Source organism: Rhincodon typus, chromosome 2 (genome assembly GCF_021869965.1).
Source record: "Rhincodon typus isolate 14 chromosome 2, sRhiTyp1.1, whole genome shotgun sequence".
In the NCBI taxonomy this organism is placed as follows: domain Eukaryota; kingdom Metazoa; phylum Chordata; class Chondrichthyes; order Orectolobiformes; family Rhincodontidae; genus Rhincodon; species Rhincodon typus.
This window is the reverse complement of record NC_063333.1, coordinates 5,254,160-5,265,804: the sequence shown is the minus strand read 5'-3', so window position 1 is coordinate 5,265,804 and position 11,645 is coordinate 5,254,160. Positions and strand designations below refer to the sequence as shown.

General features: G+C 47.0%; 1 protein-coding gene across 1 annotated transcript in view; it reads right to left on the bottom strand.

Annotated features, from left to right (window-relative positions):
* The window catches only part of LOC109933455 (protein mono-ADP-ribosyltransferase PARP10-like), a 17,475-nt gene extending 6,284 nt beyond the window's left edge, over positions 1–11,191 (bottom strand). Inside the window, exons 1-2 of the mRNA XM_020532445.2 lie at positions 10,093–11,191; positions 646–782 (exon numbers count right to left, since the gene is read on the bottom strand). Of these exons, the coding sequence (XP_020388034.2) occupies positions 646–782; positions 10,093–11,191 (1,236 nt within the window). The remainder of the gene's footprint in view (positions 1–645; positions 783–10,092) is intronic.
* Between the last annotated feature and the right edge of the window lie 454 nt (positions 11,192–11,645).

Genomic DNA, 11,645 nt, shown 5'->3' with positions numbered 1-11,645 from the left:
TTTCTCCTTCACAGATGATGCCAGACCTGCTGAGCTTTTCCAGCAACGTTGTTTTTGTTCCTGATTTACAGCATCCACAGTTCTTTTGGTTTTTATTTGGTATTATCACTGCGCTGCCCAAGTTCCGAGGATCCGGGATCGAATCCCAAGGTTTCGGAGCTTGTGATTCCAAATAAATCTTCGTCACCCGACAAAGGGGCTGCGCTCTGAAAACTCTGTTGGACCCTAACCTGGTGTTGTGTTACTTCTGCCTTTGCCCAATATTTTCAGTATCAAGACACACATCAGTGGGACAAACTATTCCCCTGTCACACTTGAGTATTTCAACTAGTGGCTTCTGTTCCTGTGTTTCTATATCATGGGACTATTACCGACTTTACTTTTATATCTGTGGAAACACCTCCCCCATTGATAGAGGCTGAGCCTTACGCAATGTCATTTTTCACTCGAGCGTTACTCACTATTCCTGCTGACAATGGTCTTGTGCTCTGCTCTCTGGTGTAGAATTTCATAAACATCTCAGGCTGTGAATTCTCATCTCACATCAGAGAGTGAACTCTCCCTCCCGGCCCCTTTCACAATGCAGTGAGGCTATAAGCCTGGCAAATGAGCCAAAGGAAGGAGTGGAAAGTGCTGTAGCCTGACCTTTATGATGCGGATTTTATTGTGCATATCCTTCAGGGTGTCATAAAAATGTCGCACCATCTTGCAATATTCCTCACTTGCTTCGTCCAACTGGACCAGTTCAATTTGTCCGGAAGTTAAAGATGACACATCTGTATCTGTGGGGAGAGAGAGAGAGAGAGACCAGGTAGACGTACAGCAGACTGACTGGGTTAGCATTTAAAATCTCTATCTCCCACCCCCTCCACGTCAGCCAAACTGCCTCATTCTATTGTCTTTTCTGTTTACAAACTGTAATAGAGCACTGGCTGGAAGAGGAACAAGGAAACGTTCCCTGCTATGTTTCTTTCTTTATTCATTCACGGGATGAGGGCATCGCTGGCTAGGCAGCATTTATTGCCCATCCCTAATTGCCCAGAGGACAATTCAGAGTCAACCACATTGCTGTGGGTCTGGAGTCACATGTAGGCCAGACCAGGTAAGGATGGCAGTTTTCTTCCCTAAAGGGCATTAGTGAAACGGATGGATTTTTCCAACAATCATTAGATTCTTAATTCCAGATATTTATTAGATTCAAATTTCACCATCTGCTGTGGTGGGATTTGAACCCAGGGCCCCAGAACATAAGTCTCTGGATTAACAGTCCAGCGATAATACCACTAGGCCATCGCAACCCTTGCTAGTATTTATTGGATTGGATTGAGCTGTTAACGTCTGGCCCTGCTGTCTGTGGAACACTGACATTTACACATACAGTCACTTTCAAACTCTGCAAGCTACTTTATTGGCACTTGAAGCCCATAAAGAGCCAAGCAGAAGGCAGCAGGTAGAATCCACCACTTCCAAGAGAACTGGATAAATATCTGAAGCTAAAACGGTTTCAGGGCTGTGGGACAGATCTGGCTGACTGAGCTCCAGATGTATCCCATTTAATAGTGGGAAGTGCTACGGTGACAATCTGCTTATTCTCCGCAATAGTCTCCACATCGAAGGGTGTCCGTTCAGAGAGGTTCCTCCAGCCGTACGGCTGTGTATTGGGTTAAATTGTGAGTCACAGTCTCCCAGAGGCAGCACAGCCCACACCCTGCCCTGCTGCTGGACAGGAGAGAGTTAAACTCCCAGGGAGAAGGGACTGTACAATCGCAGGGGCTCAGCTTCCCACAGAGACTTGGGGGTTTGTGACACACCCAATGGTAGGAATTCCAGAAGGGAAGGGATGCTTCCCCCCGGTGTCCTGGGCAACAGGGACCCCTCAAGGTCACTACTGAGGTGTGCCAGTGCCACTGGAGGAGGGGGGAGGGTTTAAATTAGTGTGGCGGGGGGGGGGGGGGAACCAGAACATTGGGTCAGTGTGTGAAGTGATTGAAGAGAAAGCTGATGCTGAGTCATCAGTCTAATAGGAAGAACAGGCAGGGACAGGTTACAAAGAAACAAGGTGCAGGAGTGGGCCATTTGGCCCTTCGATACTGGCCGATCATACAATCTCAGTATCCCAATCCCGCCCTCTCCCTATACCCCTTGATCCCGCCAGGGCCATGTCTAGTTCCCTCTTGAATATATCTAATGAACTGGGCCCAACAGCTTCCTGTGGGAGAGAATTCCACAGGTTCACAACTCTCTGAGTGAAGAAATTCTTCCTTATCTCACTCCTGAATGGCTTACCCCTTTATTCTTAGACTGTGACCCCTAGTTCTGGACTTCCCCAACATCGGGAACATTCTTCCCACATCTAGTCTGTCCAGTTCTATCAGGATTTTGTTTGAGATCTCCCCCTTCTCCGTTCTTCTAAATCCCAGTGAGTACAAGCCCAGTTGATTCAGTCTTTCCTCACATGTCAGTCCTGCCATCCCAGGAATCAGTCTAGTGAACCTTTGCTGGAATCCCTCAATAGCAAAAACGTCCTTCCTCAGACTAGGAGACCGAAACTACACACAATACTCAGGTGCGGTCTCACCAAAGCCCTGTATAACTGCAGCAAGACATCCCTACTCCCGATACTCAAACCCTCTCGCTACGGAGGCCAGCATGCCATTCGCTTTCCTCGCTGCCTGCTGCACCTATGTGCCAACTTTCAGCGACTGTTCCACCATGACACCCAGGTCTCATTGCACCTCCCCTTTTCCTGAACTGCCACCATTCAGATAATAACCTGCCTTCCTGTTTTTGTGACCAAAGTGGATAAGCTCACAGTTATCCACATTATATTGTATTTGCCAAGTATTTACCCACTCAACCAGTCTATCGAACTCTCTCTGCAGCCTCTTAGCATCTTCCTCACAGCACACACTGCCACCCAGCTCAATGGCGTCTGTAAATTTTGAAACACAGCATTTAATTGCTTCGTCCAAATCATTAATATTTATTGTGAAGAGCTGGGGTCCCAGCACTGAACCCTGTGGTACCCCACTCGTCACTGCCTGCCATTCTGAAAAGGACCTGTTTATTCTAACTCTCTGCTTCCTGTCTCTATCCACGTCAATACACTACCCCTGATACCATGAACTTTAATCTTCCTTACTAAGCTCTTGTGTGGAATCTTGTCAAAAGCCTTTTGAAAGTCCAGATACACAACATCCACTGATTCACCCTTGTCCATTCTACTGGTCACATCCTCAAAAAATTCCAGAAGATTGGTCATGCATGATTTCCCTTCAGTGAATCCATGCTGACTGGGTAAATGAACATTGCAGGACTCATGGTCTGAGGAGTATTTATTCCAATGCAAGGAGTATAACGGGTATGGTAGATGAGCCTGTGGCCGGGATTAGTACATGAACTATAATGCTGTAGTTATTAAAGAAATTTGATGGAGGAAAGGGCAGGGCTGGCAGCTTGACGTTCCAGGTTTTAGATGTTTCAGGCGTGATAGAGAGGGATGTAAAAAGGGGTGGAGGAGTTGCATTACTAATAAAGGAGAAGTTCACAGCCACACTAAGGAAGGACATCTCGGAGGGCTCGTCCAGTAAGGCAATAGGGGTAGAAGCCAGGACTAAAAAAGGTGCAGTCACTATGGTGGGGTTATACTATAAGCCTCCAAATAGCCAGCAGGAGATAGAGGAACAGATATGTAAGCAGATCATGGAAGGATGTAAAAACAAGATTGTTGTAGATGGTGATTTTAACTTCCCCAATATCGACTGGTACTTCCTTATTGCCAGGGGTTTAGATGGGGCAGAATTTGTATCCAGGAGGGATTCACGAAACAACATGTAGGTGAAGGGAAGGGGCCGTACTAGATCATATATGGGGAATGAGCCTGGCCAGGTGATCAAAGTTTCAGTGGGGAGCACTTAGAGAACAGTGATCATAATTCCATAAGTTTTAAGATAGTAATGGATAGAAGACGATTGGTCCTTAGGTTAAAGTGCTAAACTGGGGGATGGCTAATTATGACAGTATTAGGCAGGAACTGAAGAAATTAGATTGGAGCAGTTGTTTGAGGGTAAACCTACGTATGACATGTGGAAGTCTTTTAGAGGCCAGTTCATCAGAGTTCAGGACCAGTATATTCCTGTGGGGATTAATGATAACATTTTTCAGAAACCCTGCATCACAGAATCCCTACAGTACGGAAGCAGGCCATTCAGCCCATTAAGACCACAATGATCCTCCGAACAGCACCCTACCCTGTCCCAACTCCCCTCACCCTATCCCTGTAACCCTGCATTTCCCATGGCCAATCCACCTAATCTGCATATCTTTGGGCTGTGGGAAGAAACTGGAGCACCCGGAGGAAACCCACGTAGACACGGGGAGAATATGCAAACTCCACACTGACAGATGACAAGAGATATTGACAGTTTAGTCAAAAGGGAAAATGAAGCATAAGTAAGGTTTAGGAAAGTGAAGTCAGACAAGGCCCATGAGGAATATAAAGCAAACAGGAAAGAACTTGAAGGAGGAAATAGGAGGGATATGAAATGTGCTTGGCATGTAGGATTTCGGAGAATCCCAAGGCATTTTATACATACCTTAGGAGCAAGAGGGTAAATAGGGAAAGGTTAGGTCCACTCCAGGTCAAAGAAGGGAATTTATGCATGGAGCCAGGGGAAGTGGGTGAGGTCCTAAAAACGTACCTTGCATCAGTATTCACTAAGGAGAAGAACATGGATGATGATCAGATTAGGACGGGGTATGTTGACATTCTATAGCATGTTGAAATTAAGGAGGTGGTGTTGGATGTCTCGAAAAACATTAAAGTAGATAAGTCACAAATAGTAGGAACTGCAGATGCTGGAGAATCTGAGATAACAAGGTGTAGAGCTGGAGGAACACAGCAGGCCAGGCAGCATCAGAGGAGCAGGAAGGCTGATGTTTCGGGTCTGGACCCTTCTTCAGAAAGTTGGGCAGAGAAATGGCAGATTGAGTTTAGTTTGGATAAGTGTAAGGTGCTGCATTTTGGGAGGTCAAATTCTGAAGAAGGGTCCCGACCTGAAACATCAGCTTTCCTGCTCCTCTGATGCTACCTGGCCTGCTGTGTTCATCCAGCTCTACATCTTGTTATCTAAAGTAGAGAAGTCCTCAGGATCTGATGGGATCTATCCCAGAATGCTGGAGGAGGCGTGGGAGAAGATTGCTGGGACCTTGACAGAGATCTTTGTATCCTCTTTAGCCACAGGCAAAGTCCCAGGAGACTGGAGAATAGCCAATGTTGTTCCTTTATTTACAGAAGGCAACAGGGGTAATCCAGGAATTTACAGGCCAGTCAGCCTTACATCAGTGGCAGGGAAATTATTGGGAAAAGATTCTTAGGGATAGGATTTACTCATATTTGGAAAAATATCGATGTATTAGGGATGGTCAGAACGGTGCTGTGCGGGGTGGTCTTGTCTCATAAAGTTGTTTGTGGTTTTTAAAGAAGTAATGAGGATGATTGATGAGGGTAGGGCAATGGATGTCATCTACAAGGACTTTACTAAAGCATTTGACAAGGTCCTCACAATAAGCTGGTCCAGAAGATTAAGTCACTTCCCACTGTGAGTTAGTAAGTTGGCTTGGTCAGAGAAGACAGAGGGTATTTGGAGAGGGGTGCTTCTTGACTGGAGGTATCGGAGCAGTGGTGTTCACAAGGGTCAGTGCTGGGACCTCTGATGTTTGTATAAATGATTTAGATGAAAACGTCATCAGTCTGATTAGTAAGGTTTGCAGACGATGTGAAAATTGGTGGAGTTGTGGATAGTGAGGAAGGTTGTTGAAGGATGCAGCAGGATATAGGTCAGTTGGAAAGTTGGGCACAGAAATTTAGGCAGATGGAGTTTAATCCGGATAAGTGCGAGGTGCTTCATTTTGGGAGGTCAAATGCAACCGGAATATATACAGTAAATGCCAGGTCCCATAGAAGCCTTAATATAAAGAGTGATCTTGGGATACAAGTCCATAGCTCCCTGACAGTGGCAACACAGTGGACAAGGTGGCAAAGAAGGTGTACGGCATGCTTGCCTTCATCGGTCAGGGTATTGAGTATAAAAGTTGGCAAGTCCTGCTGCAGCTTGCGCAAAGCTTTGGTTAGGCCGCATTTGGAGTGTCGTATGTAGTTCTGGTCCCCACACTGTAGGTAGGATGTGGAGAGTTTAGAGAGGGTTCAGAAGAAGGGTCTAGGCCCGAAACATCAGCCTTCCTGCTCCTCTGATGCTGCTTGGCCTGCTGTGTTCATCCAGCTCTACACCTTGTTATCTCAGATTCTCCAGCATCTGCAGTTCCTACTATCTCTTACCAGGATGTTGCCTGGATTGGAGTGTTCTAGCTATAAGGAGAGGTTGGACAAACTTGGATTGTTTTTGCTAGAGCTTCAGGGGCTGAGGGGCAACCTGATAGAAGTTTTTAAACTTAAGAGAGACACGGACAGGTGGATAGTTCGAGTCAGGAAATGTCAAATATCAGTTTAAGGTGAAAGGGGAGAAGTTTAAAAGGAGACGTACAAAAAAAAAAGCTGTTTTTAAAAACACAGAGGATGATAGCTGTCTGGAATGCACTACCGGGGGAGGTGGTAGAAGCAGATACAACAGCAAATGTTTAAGAGGCATTTAGACAGATATGGGAACAGGTATGGAGATAGAATTAAGTTTAGAATGGCATCATGGTCAGCACAGACATGGTGAGCCAAAGGGCCTGTTCTGTTCTGTACTGTTCTAAGTTCTAAAGCAGAGGATCTGGCCATAACACCATGAGATATAGGAGCAGCATTAGGCCATTCAACCCATCGACTCTGTTCCACCATTTGATCATAGCTGATATATTTCTTAACCCCATTCTCCTGCCGCCTCCCTGTAAACCTTGATCCCCTTAGCAATCAAGTACCCATCTATCTCTGCCTTAAATACACTCAATGACTTAGTCTCCACAGCCCTCTGTGGTAATGAGTTCCACAGATTCACCTCCCTCTGGCCAATGAAAACCCCCCCCACCTCAGTTCTAAAGGGTCATCCCTTCACCCTGAGGCTGTGCCCTCAGGTCCCAGTCTCTCCTACTAGTGAAAGCATCTTCTTCACGTCCGCTCTATCCAGGCCCCTCAGTATTCTGTAAGTTTCAAACAGATCCCCCCCCCACCCCCACTCATCCTTCTAAACTCCATCGAGTACAGACCCAGAGTGCTCAAACGTTCCTCATATGACAAGGGCCTTTGTTGCTGGGATTATTGAACCGGAATGGAGTGGACTGAGGCGTGGAGCGGAGCGGCGATGGAGATCAGACTGGACTGACTGAGGGTCTGGCACAGGGGGTCAGCGGCTTGCGAGGTCCACTAGACCCTCATGTAGAAGCCCCTGTGCTGATCTACTGCAATGTAAGTTTACCTGTAGCCTGTTTATCTTTCTGTCATGTTTACCCTTTTAACTACATCTTATTTCCAACTTGTACTATGAATCACTGTCAGGTAATATAACTAGGGGTGGCATTGTAAACTTTCCACTTGTGCACATGTGACTTAAAAAGAAAACCTAATTCTAATTCTAAACCTCGTGTGGACTGCCTCCAAAACCAGCTCGTCCTTACTTAGATACAGGGCCCAGAACTGTTCGTAATCAATGCCATGGTCACAATGTTACAGTCTACAGGGTGGCACCTCGGAGTTTGCTCAGGCTGGGCATGGTCTTGGTGAGACCACACACAGGGGCACTGCCTCAGTGTAAGTAGTTCAAAAATAAAAAAAGAGAGAATATAATTTTTTTTCCCCTCGATTCATTTTTGTGGGATGTGGGTGTCGCTGGCTGGGCCCAGCATTTCTCACCCGCCCCTAGTTGCCCCTTAAGAAAGTGGGGGTGAGCTGCCTTCTTGAACCGCTGCAGTCCTCCTGCTGTGGGTTGACCCACAATGCCACTAGCATCAGAAGCAGTTCAGTGGGTGGTTTGATCGAAACGTGAGATCTGGAGAGGACGCTTCCCCGTGTGGGAGAAACGGGAACATGGGGTCACCGTTTACAAATACGGGGCCACTCATTTCAGGCCGAGAGCTGGAGGAGTTCTCGTTTCTCTCAGAGGGTGGTGGTTGTACTGACAAGCTGCCAGAGGAAGAAGTGGTGGAGGCTGGTACAATTACAACGTTTAAAAGGCATCTGGGCCATCCAGGAGAGCTTTAGAGGGATATGGGCCAAATGCTGGCCAATGGGACCAGGTTAATTTAGGATATCCGGTCAACATGGACGGGTTGGACCGAAGGGTCTGTTTCCGTGCTGTATGTCTCTATGGCTCTATAACCTGCTGTCGTCCCCGAGAGAGAGTTGGTGGAGGCAGAGATCATCTGAGTACGGGGATAGACAACATTACAATGATGAAGGGAATCAGTGGGTCTTTGGTAAATGGCAAAGTGTGGAGGAGGCTACAAATGATCAGCCCTGACCTCATTAAAAGGCCGGCTTCTGATCCTAACTTGCATGCTCACGTGTATCCTTACGATTCCTGCTTTAACTACGTTGCAACATTATGCTATTGGCTGTGAGTTGTTTTCCAATATCCTGAGGGTTGGAAAAGGTGAGGAATAAATGCATTTAAAATACGTACACTGTAAATGTAAACCTAGCACAGAGAACGCCGGAGAAACTCAGCAGGTCTGGCAGGATCTGCCGGGAGAGAAACAGAGTTAACTTTGAAACTGATATGGCTCTTCTTCCGAACTAAATATGTAAAAGCAATCATAAAATAAATGCAAGTCTTTGCTTCAAAATTAATGCGCAGGCGCCATCTGGTGGGAATTGAGAGTGTTTCGGAGTTTGGATGTGTCACTTATTTAAAGGGGATTTGGAGTATAAGAGTCGGGAAGTCTTATTGCAACTGTACAAGGTGCTGGTGAGACCACATGTGGAGTACTGTGAGCAATTTTGGTCCCTTATTTAAGGAAAGATACCACTTCATTGCGGGCAGTTCAGAGAAGGTTCACTAGGCTGATCCCTGGCATGGAGACATCGTTTTATGATTAAAGGTTAAACAGGTTGGCTAAATACTTGCCACTGGAAAATGAGGGGTGATCTCATCGAAACATATCGATTTCTTAAGGGGCTTGACAAGAGTAAATGCCGAGAGGATGTTTCCCCTCATGGGACAGTCTAGGGCCAGAGGGCACAGTCTCAGAATAAAGGGATGCCATTTTAAGACTGAGGTAAGGAGAAATTTCTTCTCTCGGAGGGTGATGAGTCTTTGGAACTCCTTGCCACAGAGAGCTGTGGAGGCAGAGTCCTTGTATGCGTTTGTGTTTAAGGCTGAGGTAGATTTTTGATGAGTTGGGGAATTGAGGGTTACAGGGAAAAGGGCAAGAGCAGGTTCAAGAGGCCGAATGGCCTGCCCCTATTTCTGATGGCGTTACAGACAGATTCTGGATGATGGGATTCACATTAAGTGGAGAGACTGGATCGGGTTAGGACTGGAGTTTAAAATAATGAGGGGGGAAGAGGGAATCACATGTAGAAACATATAAAATTGTAACAGGACTAGACAGGGTAAACACAGGAAGGACGTGGCCAATGACTGGGGAGTCCAGAGCGAGGGGGTCACAGTCTAAGGATACAGAGTAGGTAACTTCGAACAGAGATGAGGAGAAACGTCTTCACCCAGACAGTGGAATTCTCTGACATAGAAAGCAGTTGAGGCCAAAACTTTGAATATTTTCAAGAAGGAGTTAGATAAAGTTCTTAGGGCTAAAGGGATCAAAGGGAATGAGGAGAAAGCAGGAACAGGGAACGGAGTTGGATGATCAGCCATGATCATATTGAATGGCGGGACAGTCTGGAAGGGCTGAATGGCCTCCTGCTGTTCCTATTTTCGATCTTTCTAATACCATCTCTCCTAGCGACAGGGTTGAGGCGAGTATGAAGGGGAGGGATGAACATGCCGTAGTCAGCAGCAAGTCAAAGGCCCATTTCTTTTTCCTTCAGGCACTGGAAGGACAGAATTTGTAAACATGGCCACCAGCAGAGCAGGGCTAATCAACTACATCAGCTTCTTGCATCCAAACACCTCTGGTGCGGAAAATAACGCTTACCATCTGGGAGGTAGAGAAGCTTCCTCTCAATTGGAACAGTTTCTGCCGCTCCCAAGTTATATTCCTCCATTCGCTCAAAGTCAATGGTGTAAGGTTTGTTATCAAAGACCACATCGACTCTCTTCTCCTTCTGTTGAAATGCTCTCTCTATGAACGTACATGCTTTTAGAGAGTAGGGCATGGTTTCAGCACTTCGACAGTGCCTCACCCACTGGACAGACCTTGCGACTGTCATTTCCTCCACCTTTGCCATTTCATCCTGGGCGGCCCAGTGCATGAGACGGGCAATGTCCTGTTTGGCATCGATGGTGTAATCTGCAAACCCGTGAACCCTGACCTCCGTGCCCTCAAGGGTGATGGCCACAGCGTGTTTCCGTTGGAGATATTCCAAGTAGTTAGCGTAATCTTTGCTCAAGTTCCGGAAACATTGGTGCCTCATCACCTCCTCACGGAGATGGGAGCGGACGCTCCTCTCTAACTCATTCACCAATCGGTCGATGTCCTCGTCGCTGTCGGCGCAGACCATCAGCTGCGCGGAATTGGAGCTCTGCACAGCCTCCGCCATGGACATCCTGATCGCTTCCTCAAGGCCGGCCTCTGAGCTCTCACCGTGGAACGCCCCGGCAGAAAGTTCCGGACTGTCTTCCTGTTGGCCTGCGGCCATCTCTTTGGAAAGTTGAAGGACTTTCTGAAGTTCCTCATCCTCCTCTGTCAGCTGGTACCTGCTCTCCATGGAGTACTGCAGAGCAAGGCACAGCTCAGCATCATCCATATCTTGGTCTGGTACAGCTGCCACCCCAGAACCCTCTATACCCGCTGCTGCCTCCTCAGCCTTGCTTCCATCTTTATCCTGATGCATCTTAGTATCAGCTCCAGCTGAAGGCTCACCCTCTGCTCTGTCAGTGCCATCGCCCGGGCACAGATTGGTTGGTTGGTCAGTGTAGAGATCCTCCTCGATCAGACTGCACTCATTCCCATCAGGAACCCTCTTGGAAGTTGCGACAATCCCACCTTCATTTTTCCTTTGACTTGAGACGGCCGCCGTGTCTTGAATCGAGGCGAGGAAGTTCTGGATTTCATCTGAAAGATAAGCCACCATGAGAAGCTGACAAGGAAGTCAGGTTTGTGCCTCTTCTACCCCATGTCACACTCCACCAGGCCATTCCCTCCTCCAGGGCACCACTGGCAACGCCAACATTTGTCACCTGTCCCGAACTGCGGTTGTTGCCTTCCTCGCTGAGCTGGCTTGTTCTCGTTCAGACGGTTCGTCACCGTGCTAAGTAACATCAGTGGAACCTCCGATGAAGCAATATTATTCTACTCCGCTTGGAATTTATACTGTTTGGTCTGTTATGGTGAATAGTGTCATTTCCTGTTTTGTTCTGTATGGGGCTATATATGGGGTCCAAATCTATATGTTTGTTGATTGCATTATGGGTGGACAGCCATGCCTCTAGGAATTCCTATGTGTGTCTATGTTTGGTTTGGGCTACTATAGTTATATTATCCCAGTTAAATTGATAGCCTTCATTGTGTGGGTGTTTTGATGTTAA